This window comes from Plectrocnemia conspersa, unplaced genomic scaffold, assembly GCF_051122295.1.
Source record: "Plectrocnemia conspersa isolate PC_06_02 unplaced genomic scaffold, ASM5112229v1 ptg000008l, whole genome shotgun sequence".
In the NCBI taxonomy this organism is placed as follows: domain Eukaryota; kingdom Metazoa; phylum Arthropoda; class Insecta; order Trichoptera; family Polycentropodidae; genus Plectrocnemia; species Plectrocnemia conspersa.
Genome location: NW_028277172.1, coordinates 22,152,613 through 22,165,641, shown reverse-complemented (window position 1 = coordinate 22,165,641; position 13,029 = coordinate 22,152,613). Strand labels below are relative to the sequence as shown.

Genomic DNA, 13,029 nt, shown 5'->3' with positions numbered 1-13,029 from the left:
GCCTTATAAGTGGTATTCAGATAGAAGTCATCATGAAGACGCTTCCATAATGTGGTCGCTGGTAATAGTTGACCAGACTTCTTATCATGTCACTCATTGTCCAATATACATGAAAATCAATAATATAACGTTCAAATACTTTTCAATGTAAACATCAACGTCAACCAAAACGTATTGCACAAATCGAAGGACTGCCCGTACAACAGTATCTCAATAGTCATCGAGAGCAGTTGCTTGAAGAATAAATAGGGATATTTACTTTTATATTGACAATCTTCTTAATGCAAATCAAAATGCTAGGGTAGGTATCAAATGAAAAAAACAAAAATAAGTTGAAAAATATATATTTTATTCTACATACATAGATGAAAAAAGATTAAGATATCTGTTTGTCAGTAGATGCATCAAAATCTAGCATATCGCTGTCGAGTAGCAAACTACCCAATTCTCCTTTTCGAAAATTTAATATAAAATTTTTAGCAGCGAATATATAATCTGGATAATATTTCCTCTCCCCTTGTCCGCCAGTTATTGCTTTATACTTGTTCATCTTAACGGCAGACTTTGTTAAAACTTCAGTAATATCGTCACTCGGTTCGTCGATCCCCAACAAATCTACGTAATTGAATCTTCCGGATTTATTTAGCCAATATAGCAAATAATCGGCTATTACGTCTTCGCCAACTAAGTAGTCTTGTAAGCACGAGCACAGTGCTAATTTCAATCCCACCTCGATGTTGGGTATATCAGGCGTTAATATTCCAGGAGTGTCATATACATATATAGGGGGATCGTCGCAAATTTTAATTCTACCCATAACGCCGCGTGTGATTCCAGCTACGGCCCCGACGTTGCAACCGCCGCTTCTATCTGTGTTCATGCTGCGCAGCATATTGATGAACGATGACTTTCCGACGTTCGGCACGCCGATTATCATTAAATTAAATTCAACCACGTGCGATCTGTGATATCTGTTTGACGATTTGATCGTATCGATAGTGACATGAATAATTTTTTTCAGTCCGCTGCATTTGTTATTTTTACAGTTGGTCCATACTATATTATCGATTTTTTCATTTTTATTGATAAACGAGAACACTTTTTTCTGTTGATAGGGATCGGCCAAGTCCTTCTTGTTTAGAACCAGAATGTGAGGTTTCATACCGCAAATCGTTGATTTGAAATTTGGATTTCGGCCGCTTATCGGAATCCGAGCGTCGTGAATTTCTACCACGCAGTCCACGTTCAGTAATTTTTGTTGTATTTGTTTAATTCCCTTATCCATGTGACCGGGAAACCATCGCAGCAAATTTTTATCGGGAATTTTGAACGATTGGCGGAAAGTCTTTAACGAATTCGATATCATTTTAAATTCAATCTATAAGCTATTTTTTTAACAAATATACTAAAATTCCATTCAAATACAATTGAAATTTTAAGTTATCGGTAATAATTAATACACAAATATCTATGCTGTGTAACCTCAAAGGTTGACAGTTAGGGAGTACCCTACAAAGCTAAATTGTAACCGATTTGTGAAGTAATTACTAAATTTATATTTAGAATTATTATTATCAATCCAATTACACATTTAAAAACAACCTTTATTATTATTAAAATTGTATGTCTCTCATTTTTATCCATATTTTTAATTTGTAGATTATTAAGAGCGAACTTAGAAAAGTGTATTTTTTATTATTTCAATATAATATAATATTATTCAAATATTAATAAAATGCATAGTCTAACCGAAATATTTTAACAAGTAGTTTTAATCGTAATTTTTCGAACTATACAAAGGAATATGTCGTTTTAAATTGCTCACCTAAATTTTAAAAATGATTGCAGGTCTAATTGCTTATTATCGCTAAAGTGACCTTTATATTTTCTTATTCAATAATTCATTTTAAATATTATATAAACATTTAATATATGCAAAAATGCGAATTAAGTAAAACTAAAACAGCAAAAATAATTTTATTGCGTCCGCATATTGCATACTTTTGACTGAATATATTGTAAATTAGTTGTTTACGAGCAGCTATCCAAAATGTTTTGAAACGATTAAACGAATGTGGTTCTTACAAATCAGATCCAAGAACTGGAATAAAACAAAGTACAACTGTCCAGGAAGATCGCATATTGGTTTGCGAGTCCCTTAAAAATCGTCTTCAAAGCTGGCTGCTGAAGTCTCTGCAAGCGGAAGGCCGTTTACTCGAGAATCGAATGAAGCATATCTAAACTGAATTTTGAACAATAGGAAGGCGCAAAAAACAACCCTTCTCAGATATCCAAAATCTACGTCAAAAACAATAAAATTGTGTCGACGCCGTCGCAGTGGGAATGCCCGTTGCCGAGCGTTCCCACTACAGCGGCAAGGGGGAGGAGGCAAATTGTACTGCAAGATCTTTGGCTAATTTTCGCGAATTATTAATTCAAGGGGCGAACCAGTAACATAAGAATTTCAATTTTTTAAAAAGGTTTAACCGTTTTTTGCATGAATGGCACGATATTTTTGATTACTTCTGCTTTCTCATGCCATACCATGAAGTATAACTAAATTGATTTAATTTAATAAATAAGACTCAATTAAAAATATTTTTTTATTCAACAAAAAACATTAACAATAAAGTTTATTTTTTTAGCTTTTGCATTTGTGGAGCTGATAATTTCACTTTTCCTGGTAAATTTCTAGCGAGATTTTCATCTTTGACTGCTTTGAGGAGATCTTTCTCTCTTTGAGAGCAAGTTTTGTCTTTTAAGAACATTTGTACTGCAGTTCTTGCAGCTTTTCCTCTTTTACCGAATCCTGGCGTCAGTTTTACTTTATATCTAAAAATATATAATATCATAAATAACAAATAAAAAATAATGTTTAAGCGCTTAAAAAAATTGTGTACTTATAATGCTGAAGAGCAGAATATGGAGCAACAACAGGAATCGCGAAAAGTAACTCGTCTTCAATTACAGGTAAGCCTGTAAGCTGGCAAAGAATGTCAACGTCTGCAGATGCTTTCAAGTTGTCCGCCTATAATTATTTAGTTATTATTATTTATAATAGGTTTTTTATATTAATTATTAAATACGAAAAATCACCTCATCTTCATTATCACTGTCATTTTCTTTCGCCGTTTCTTGAGTAGGGACCTTAGGCTCAATTACTTTAGGGGGTAGTTTTGGTTTAAGTTGAACTGCTCCTTTTTTCTTGCTCGTTTTCTTTGATTCCTTCTTAGGTCCATCCGGCTATAAAAAATAATATGATATATATCTTTAATTCTTCACATACATCAAAATAAATACCTTAAACATCTCCATAACCTTGGCTCTATCTTCATCGTCTTGATCTTTATACTTTTCCTTAATTTTTTTCAATTTACTATGTTGTCCACGTTTGATAACGCCGCTGTTTTGATTACTTTCACTTTTCTTCTCTTTTTCACCGTCTTCCTTAATTTTTTTCTCACTCCTTTCCTTATTATCTTGTAAATTAACTTTTTTCGTCGATTGCTTTTTCTTTGGTAAAGACGGAAATGTAATAGGTTTATCGTCACCCAAGAAAATTACGTCCTCCGTCTCCACACGTTCAGAGAAAGAGCTCGACTCTGTACGAACGCTAGTACTGTGCATGAAAATCTTTCCAGTGTCATGTTCAACTTTTATATGAGTATCGGGGTAATTTTTTTCAGTTTCCGATTCTGAATCAGAATTAGCATTATCACTAATTGAATTTTTATTTTCAACATCAACTGCAGAATGTTCATTTGTGACAGAATTATCTGTAATAAAAATAGTTTTTGAAAAGACGTTTAGAGATGCGAGAGTCATTAAATAAGTATAGAAACCGTCACTATCATCGTCGGATAATACAATTTCTTGATCCTCCATTTGCGATTCTTGTAAGGATAAAGTTTCACTAATGGAATCATCGTTAACGGTAATCACTTTTCTTTCGTTTTCATGTCTCGGGATACTGCTTTCTTCGAGCTATTTTAAATATAATCATAGCTAAGTATACATGTAGTATACAAAATATAATAAAACAGTACATAATTCGATATATAGACCTTGAACATGAATGTAAAACCCAATGCTAAAATACACGGCGGTAAAAAGTTCTTCTTTCCTCTGATCATAAAAGAACCGGTGGTTAAGTATTCTCCAGTGGGAGCAGTTTTGGACACTTGTGACGCATAAACCCACCATGCCGAAGTTACTACTTTAGCTTCCCATGCGATACTAAAATAAGAATAATTACAAAGTACAAGATTAGCCACAAATATGGGATAGCTTGAATTAAAACATATTTAATATATATTAATCATATTTATATAAATATATTTTTATGTATATTTGAAATAGTTAATATATCTTATGTAAATGTGAGAGGCTGATACAGCAATTCCCTAGATGCAGCTTCTCCTTGGTGTTGCCAGCGTAGCTCCAGGATGGCAAATGTATTAGCCCCCAATATAAAGTTATAATTTATGTTTTTATTTTTTTTACCTTTATCATTGTTATTAAAAAAAGGAAATAGAAGTATTTCAGTATTGAGTTTTAAAAATAATGAAATATCAATATTGGAAATAAGCTATGATAATAAATGTCCAAATTACGATAGATACAATATGATACATAGTGAGTTCATTGAAAGCCGAATTTTGACTTCTATATTATAATGAAAAAAAAATCGGTACAAACTTTCTAGAAGTAATATTTAATATTTCTTTCAACTGTAGTGATTTTTAAAATCTACTGTTGTAATATTAACATATTTTTTTGTTACACTATTTTTTTATCATTTTTACATGTGTGATGCAATTATATGTATGCATTATTTTCCTATATAATTGCCTAGTAGAAATTGTCAATTGAGCAAAAGTGCTTTGCTAAAACCAAAACTACGAGAGTAATCATCATTTTGAATAGCACCATGAGTTGATCAGCTGAGATCATAGACTAGAGCAGGGCTCGGCAACCTATGACCCGCGGGTCACCAAGTGACCCGTTTGATGATTTGAAGTGACCCTTTTCAGTTCTGCAAATATCATTTTTTTAACGTGGTACGATGTCACGACTAGATTACATATATGGTTGTTAGGACCAAAAATATTCAATGACTCGAATATTCTTTTTAATAGTCACATTTTAATTATTTTGACCCGCAGCCAAAAAAGGTTGCCGAGACCTGGACTAGAGCAATGTATTTGTTTTAATTTTAAATTTTTTGTCAAAGCTAAAGTGTAATACGAATTACGAATAATCTAAAAAACGAGACTTGATCGCAAAAAAATACCGTAACACTTGAAATCGGTGTATAATTTTACATATCAATACATAGTTCATAGTAAAATAGTTCCAAGAAAAATATACCTGTACGAAATGGCCATTTGTCCAGCTTCATTCAAGGTTTTAGGAGGTATCGGTTCACCGCTTGGATTTATAATGATTATACTCGAAGCACCAGTGATATCGGCGTGGACGTAAATATCGGTGGCTCGCATGTAACGCTTGACTATCATCTCGTTTTGGATTTGATCTCGTCCACCGAGCACCTAGTAATAATATACTATTAAATATATACAAACATATATTTTAAAATCAATTAATTTAAATATTATACCAAGTAATTTTCTGATGAGATGAACCAATAAAACTTTTCAAACCAATAGATTTTTCTTGCTTTATTGATTTTAGATATGGCTTGAGCTTCTTTCAAGGTTTGCATCGTTTTCTTTTCAGTGTTCTTCTCAGCTTTCTTTTGCGATTCAATAGTTTTTTGTTGCTTCTTAGCCGCTGTTCTTTTCTGATCAAAATATCTGTAAATGGTTTATAAATATATATAAATTATAAATTAATGAGTATCTTGATTTATATTGAATTGAATAAAAATAATTACTTTCTAGCATTTGCATAAGCAGTAAGAGCTAAATCAATATCAATTATCATATTCTTTGGCTTTTCCTTTTTCGGTTTTTTTTTATCATCATCTTCTTCGTCACTGGAATCGGATGATATATAAGGATCTTTTAAAAGCAGAGATATATGATTTTTTTCCAATTTCAACTGCTTGATTGATAATGCTACTGGATCATTATTTAATTGAGCTTCTTTGACTAATGAATTTATTTCAGACCAAGGGAGCTATTTAAACATAAACAAATATTATACACAAAATTTACATACATATATATCTAAATAATACCTGATTAGCTAAAGCACTCTGAATAGCTAGAATTGCACTATCCACTAAATTCTGATTTAGAGTGATTAGATCCGCTTTCTCCTTATCGCTTTTTTGAAACTTAGTCAAATCGTTCAATCGTTTTTCATGATCTTTTTTAACGTTTTGCAGTTTTTTCATTGCCTCTCTTTCTATTTGAAGTGTCTAAAATAAAACGCGGTTTAATTATGTATATTTTTTATAAGGAAAACCATTTTACTATGTATACCTTTATATCAATCTTTTGACCTTCAAGATTAGAAAAGAAATCGTCAACAGCTTGATCGAATGTATCAAACTCTTTATGTGGCTGATTTTCATGCTGAGCATAAAGAAACGGATGAAATTCTTGATTTGTAAATAAAAAGTCTTGAGCACCAGGTTTTTCTTCTTTTTTTTGAATGACATAACCCTTAAGAACGCATAAAATGTTAATATGGTAATTTTTTATTCATATTTTTATTTTTTCAGTCATACTTTTGACGCTGATTTTGATGCACTATCCATCATTTCTTCAGCCATTTCTAGAGCATTGTGCAATTTATCTAAATCTCTTTCAACATTGAATCCTTTGTCGCTAGGATTATTCGTAAGACGCAATGTTCCCAAAAGATTATTTTTCAATAGTACATGATCGATAATTGCTGGTCCATATTCTGTTAAAAAATAGTAATTTTATAGTAAAAACTATAAATTATATTGATACTAAACACGTTGGAGTCCACGGGACGCAAATTCGAGTCCTTTATAATGCTATGCTAAATTTTAAAGCAAACTAGTTAAATTTTCTAAGACTAATACATCCCACATAATTTATGATATTTTACTTCATTAAACAATACACTTATCTAAAGAATATAGTATCTATCTTGAGATGGAAGCTAAACTATGTTACCTAATATAAACTGTACTGAAGGTACTGAACCTAGCTAGGAATCAACTCCATGATTTTAGGACAAAAAACTTACTACAATTGAAGTTTAACTCAGGAACTCTTGAAGTATAGCAATATTGACGAAATTAAGAAACATGATAGAGTATTTACATCTGGATTCAAATCCCATATGAATCCTAGTATTTTTGGTACTGGTTGATTTTATACTGGTCAACGGCGAATTTACAATTTTGAAGCAATTAGGCGTACATGCGAAAGCTATTTTAATACTCGAGTGATCTTTTTTCGCCACGTAAAAAATATATAAATATAAGGAATTAAGAAACAAAAATTATAAAATTACCCACAGATTGAAAACCACTAATAAAATAAATTAAACAATATGAGTCAAAATATTGGATAAATATTTGTTTTTTAATTACTTTTAATTCAAAAGTTATATTTTTTTGTTATAACTGTGTTGCATAAAGTTCTCACGAAATGGCCGTTTTCAAACATCACGCAATGAATAAATGACTCATCAGTCGGTCGAGTGTTAAGACAACTTTTGCGCATGCGCTAAACTGCTTCATTATATTTGTATTTGTATACGTGTGTAAATACGGGTGGCCGGTATAAAAGCGACTAGTACCGAATTTTTCTATTTCTATAAGGTGAACAGATTTGGAAAATATCAAAGGAACACCTTCGATATTTTGGACCTTGGACCTTTTTTTTTACCTTATGAATAATTAAAATAAACTTGAATTATATTGTGCATAGTGATATGGTTCGGTGATTATTGCGCAAACGAAAATTGAGCAGAACTTCAAATAAAAATTGCCATTATATATGATCAATTTACACATATGTATATCAGGGGCGGACGGTGCGATACATTTCCTCTCGATCGCTAGCGTGCTAAGTGACTAGAATGAATGAGAGATAAGGGCATGCTGACCGCATGCTCTTATCTTTCACTCACTCTCATCAATTAACAAGCGAGCGATCGAGAGAGATGTATAAAAATATTAAAAAATAATGTCTGTTTGTATTAATAGATGTCAATATGATTTTAATTTAAAAATATAAAGTTTTAAAAATATTTTACAATTATATTAGTAATTTACATTGGTATGATACACTTACATTAAAAATAATATAAAGCAGTTGGAATTAAAAGTAAAATGTTTGACAAACAATCAGATTTCTCATTTGTGCAATAATCCGGTTACCATAGTGACATGTTACTGATTTACAGACTTTGATTTTAGTATGATAACTCACTACTTATTTAGTAGATGTTAAATGTATTTACCTTGATGTAACGCATTGAGCTAACGCCTGAATATTACAACGGAAGATTTACAATAAAAAAACCATGGACTCGAACGTGTTAAACTAACATACATACCAAGATATGGATTTAATATTTTTTTCAAATTATCGCCTGGCTTAGAAGAATTGAATATTTCTAAAAGCTTATCTTTGTTAGGAGGTCCAACTTTTTCTTTAGCCCTGTTTGTCGGATACTGTTCTTTAACAGCGAATCTAAAATAAGATACGGAAAGTGAACGTGAAGCAAAAACAAAAGGAGATAAATATCTTTGTATTTTTCAATTACCTGACTTCTTCTCCTTCGGTATGCGGCCTCAAAACGTTAAGTATAATCAAGTTGTAATCCGTTAGAATGATATTGCCTCTATCGTATAATTCGAGTATTACATGATATGCTGCTTCACCAGTACCAAATTGAAAATCCACTATACGATCAATCCCTAATTGCGTTAGTTTTTCTAACCGCTTATTGTTCAGATGTTTTCTTAGCTAAAATCGACCTTGTATTAATATATTTGTTAAAACATATATTAACTATTTTTCTGTGCAATACCTTCATACTGAAGCTCGACGGGGCCATGTTTTTGGGCCATTCAAAAGCCGTCGAGTGAAATCTGTTACCGGACTCTAGAAGCAGTACACATTTTTCTTCTGGACGTTGTAGCCTAATGAGATACGTTTTGTTGTCTATATCGTACACTTGGTTTACTCTCATTCCCACGCATCTAGAAATACATTTAGCCAGTAAAAAATATGGTGCAATATATACATGTACGTTTTTCTATCAACATCAATTACTTTATTAAAGTATAAATAAATAGTTAAACACTTGCCTTTGCAATTCTGTGATACTGCATATTATATCATACGTATTGAATCGATTCTTCATTTTTAATGTTGCGTCGAATTGATTCCACAGACAACACAAGATCTGACATATGATAGTAATGTTGCCAGACGAATAAAATTTACCACGTAGATATTGCAAGGTTATGTGGCAAGCTATTAAATTTTTTTATTTTTTTCCTAAAATAACATAAACAAATTACTACTATATTATGTTGCTAATTTAAAAAAAAATATTAATTATCATTTTTTAAATTCATAAAAAGCGGAATAAAAAGCGATGAAAAAATGGGAAAATTTGGAGATTGACACATTTTTAGATACAAACATTGCAACACTTGCTTGAATAAAAAGAGTTGACAACCAGTTATTGTGATATTACATATATACTATTTTTTAATTGATTTTCTGTGAAATGGGCCGAAATATTTACTTTTATAGCCGGATGTGACACAGACGAAAAATCTTGAAATGAGCATTGCCGCTTCAACAAGAACAAGCGAGACAACGAATATTCTCTGTATATGTAAATAATACAAGTTGCGACTCACGTCTTTATAGCTAGCAGCTGACGATAGAAAAAAATATTGTGGACTTCACCCCAAAGCAATTCCAAATTGTTAAGAATGCAATAAACTTTATCCAAATGCTTTTATAAAAAAGCACCAGGCTCGTACTACGAGATATCTAAAAAAATAATATTTTAAAATTTATAATAATTTTATAGTAATTTACTATGTATATAGTCAACTTTTATTATTGCAAAAAAATATTTTTCAACATGGTAACATTGTTGTACTAATGCTTGTTTTGGCAGTTGTCAAATTTTTACACCGGACCCTAGAATACTGAGTTATACACCACAATGGACGAAATCGAGGTTTCTTTACGGAAAATGAACTGTGAACTGAATGTTCTATCGAGACCAGATGGTTCTGCGATATATTCTCAAGGTCCCATGTTTTTAAAATATTGTCATAACCTCAAAGTATAATCTATATTCTAAAACATATAACTTTATTTATCGAAATCGATGATTAAAACAAATATGTATTATAAAAATATAATTTATTATAATTAAATTAATATTTCAGGAGAAACTGTAGCCATTGTTGGTGTTTATGGACCAATCGAGTGCAAAATAAAGAACTCTGACATATATAAAGTATTCACCGAAGTATGTTTCAATACAAAATCAAACCAGAGTGCAGTTCGAGAGAGATATAAGGAGACGATTATTAAACAAACTTGCGATAATGCTATTCTCGTCCATTTGCATCCGCGTGAGGCTATCTCAATCAGTGTTCAAGAAATGGAAGACGATGGAGGGGTAACTGAGAGTTAAACATGTAGCAGCTATAATAAGATGTGTTATTAATTATTCATTTTTGTTTATAGTTGAACGCGGTATGCATTAATGCTTGTTGCTTGGCACTAATGCACTCAGGATTGCCTCTAAAATATCTCTTTGCTGCCGTACACTGTATCATTAAAGAAGACGATGAAATTATAATTGATCCAACTTTGAAAGAGTCTGCTGAGGCATTAGCTAAAATGACTTTTGTATTTGATAGTGTCAATAAAAATATTATAACGTCAACGACAGAGGGCACTTTTACTTTAAAAATGTATAACAAGTGTATAGCTAGTTGTAGACGCGCTAGTGAAAATATATTTTTGTATTATCGTGAAATTGTAAAGAAATATATGAACTTATAATATGCATTTAGCGTTTTTGTTATATTTATTTTTATACTATTTCAAAGAAAATAATGTAAGCTACACCTTAAACTAATTAAAGCGGTACTAAAACAAATAATATCTATGTTTTCTTATTTTAAAGTGTGTTATGATAATCTAATCTATCTTACAAAAGCAAAGAAGGGTGAGCCAATGAAAGCCTTTTGGTAACAGCCATGATTTCACAAGTATGTGCCAGGAAAAAGGAATCGATTTTGAGCTGTTAAATAAGAGCTACTCAGCAGCGATAAATCACGCCTTTGTCTTAAAGTGCGATGAAAATTTAAAGCCCTACTACTGTCTTGTAAATTATCAGTTTGTTAAAACTACGATTACAATTCATTTGACGAATAACAGTTTGATTTAATGATGTATGTCTGTCACTCCAGCAAATGTACAAGTGAACTAATAAGTCGGAAATGGCAAACTCCTTTGGACCAGGTAAGTCATATCAAAGCAAATTGTTGAAGTTCAAGGCATCGTGAAATACGAGACTTATATGGAAAAGTCAAGAAAGTGGCATTCAAAAGGTTGAAAATATATTTTACATGAACGTTGTTTTTTAGATGCAAAAAAATAGGACTACATTTGAGGATCATAAAAAAGTCATTCGGACAGACAAAATATTCGCGCTGCACGACTAAATATGATCCAATTTGACTTTCCTATGTTGGCAATACTATAAATCAGACAACTGTCAATAATCAAGCAAGTTCAAAGTGTCAAATGTTAGTTTACAATAACACATTTACGAAATGGATCACTTAACTATTGCTTAATGCGTTAAAATTGTTCAATTCTGTACGAACTGTGTATCGAATATTATGGTTAATTTCATAGTCCTACTGAGCATACAATTCGCAACGTAGTGTAAAAAAGTGAAAAGACTGGAAGCATTGGAGATAATGTAGGGCCCGTTCAGCCGAGAATATTGCTGCTGTAAGTGAAAGTCTGAAGACCCGGAATTGTCAATTCGTCGGCGTACGCAATTTTTTGGCTTTTCTTATGGCTCCCTTTGGCGCATTTTGCATCTGGACTTGCACCTACACCGTATACAATTTAGATAACACAAGAATTGAAGCCCAGAGACGATGGACAGCGAAGAATTTACGCAGATTGGACGTTAGGGCATCAGGAAGTTGATGCTGATTTTTCAAAGAAAATCTTATTTTCTGATGAAACACATTTCAACCTCTCTGGGTATGTTAAGAAGTAAAATTGGTGCATATGGGGAGGAAAATCTTTATGTGATTCACGAGAGACCGTTTGTACAAAAAATGTGTTTGGTGCGCCTTGTGGTCAGGTGGCGTCATTGGGTCTTACTTTTTTGAAAATGATGAAAGTCGGACTGTAACAGTCATTGGTGAACACTATCACAAAGACGATATTTAGGGGGGGGGGGGGATTTGGCCTTAAAAATATATGTAATTAACGAAATACTATGAATTCTAATGGTATCGAGATATTAAAAAAACGAGGATAATAAAACTTTGTGTTTTTATAATTTAATTTTAAGTATAAATATTTAAATTAGTACAACGAATAAATGTAAATCTGTGTTGTTCATTTTTAATTTTTAGAAGCCTTATTTTATTACGATAAATAAATTTCATAATAAAATGATTTTGTCATTTAGTCAAAAAAGTAAGACACAAAGGGGCGGCATATTTGCTATTTGCCAAGAGCGCCAAAATAATTGTTACAGCTCTGCTTATGTGTATTTACATATATTATTTTGTTACACAACTCTTTTACAGATAATATTAATTTTTTTTGAAGATTGATTTCAGATTTTAAATAATATTTAAGATGCAGAATCCATCTAAGAAGAAATGTTACAAAAATTAAACGTCAATTTTATTTTGTCGAGAAAAATAGTTTTGTAATAAATTAATATTAACAATACAATAAATTAATATTAAATACAGCGATTTGGTGAACTGCGCAACGTTATATCCCGTTTATCTATCTTGATCGTTTTTTTCTCTTAAAACGTCGACATCGAACGTTT

At 31.6% G+C, this 13,029-nt stretch overlaps 3 protein-coding genes across 3 annotated transcripts; 1 reads left to right on the top strand and 2 right to left on the bottom strand.

Moving 5' to 3' along the window:
* Positions 1 to 328: 328 nt before the first annotated feature.
* LOC148233404 (mitochondrial GTPase 1) lies at positions 329 to 1,506 on the bottom strand. Its single transcript, XM_088190849.1, has one exon. The coding sequence runs from the start codon at positions 1,364 to 1,366 to the stop codon at positions 377 to 379; it is 990 nt and encodes a 329-aa protein (XP_088046975.1). The 5' UTR covers positions 1,367 to 1,506; the 3' UTR covers positions 329 to 376.
* A 1,086-nt stretch (positions 1,507 to 2,592) lies between these two features.
* On the bottom strand, positions 2,593 to 9,391 carry Clbn (Nuclear export mediator factor NEMF homolog Clbn). The gene is made up of 16 exons (XM_088189417.1): positions 9,266 to 9,391; positions 8,986 to 9,157; positions 8,719 to 8,921; positions 8,509 to 8,645; positions 6,698 to 6,876; positions 6,450 to 6,632; positions 6,203 to 6,385; positions 5,897 to 6,141; positions 5,621 to 5,816; positions 5,371 to 5,552; positions 4,065 to 4,236; positions 3,843 to 3,984; positions 3,301 to 3,776; positions 3,097 to 3,243; positions 2,901 to 3,028; positions 2,593 to 2,832 (listed from the first exon to the last, which is right to left on the bottom strand). Exons 1-16 carry the CDS (start codon positions 9,319 to 9,321, stop codon positions 2,634 to 2,636), a joined length of 3,000 nt encoding a protein of 999 aa, XP_088045543.1. The 5' UTR covers positions 9,322 to 9,391; the 3' UTR covers positions 2,593 to 2,633.
* Positions 9,392 to 10,049: 658 nt separating this feature from the next.
* Positions 10,050 to 11,094, top strand: Rrp46 (exosome complex component Rrp46). Its single transcript, XM_088189691.1, has 3 exons — positions 10,050 to 10,231; positions 10,373 to 10,608; positions 10,677 to 11,094. Exons 1-3 carry the CDS (start codon positions 10,144 to 10,146, stop codon positions 10,995 to 10,997), a joined length of 645 nt encoding a protein of 214 aa, XP_088045817.1. The 5' UTR covers positions 10,050 to 10,143; the 3' UTR covers positions 10,998 to 11,094.
* The last annotated feature ends 1,935 nt before the right edge of the window (positions 11,095 to 13,029 follow it).

Excerpts from the sequence above, each read along its gene's own strand:
- Clbn (XM_088189417.1), bottom strand. The coding sequence starts at position 9,321 with ATGAAGAATCGATTCAATACGTATGATATAATATGCAGTATCACAGAA. Across the intron at positions 3,985-4,064 it reads GTTTTACATTCATGTTCAAG|CTCGAAGAAAGCAGTATCCC; the intron begins GTCTATATATCG and ends TATTTAAAATAG. Across the intron at positions 3,029-3,096 it reads ACAGTGATAATGAAGATGAG|GCGGACAACTTGAAAGCATC; the intron begins GTGATTTTTCGT and ends AAATAATTATAG.
- Rrp46 (XM_088189691.1), top strand. The coding sequence starts at position 10,144 with ATGGACGAAATCGAGGTTTCTTTACGGAAAATGAACTGTGAACTGAAT. Across the intron at positions 10,232-10,372 it reads TTCTGCGATATATTCTCAAG|GAGAAACTGTAGCCATTGTT; the intron begins GTCCCATGTTTT and ends TTAATATTTCAG. Across the intron at positions 10,609-10,676 it reads AAATGGAAGACGATGGAGGG|TTGAACGCGGTATGCATTAA; the intron begins GTAACTGAGAGT and ends TTTTGTTTATAG.
- LOC148233404 (XM_088190849.1), bottom strand. The coding sequence starts at position 1,366 with ATGATATCGAATTCGTTAAAGACTTTCCGCCAATCGTTCAAAATTCCC.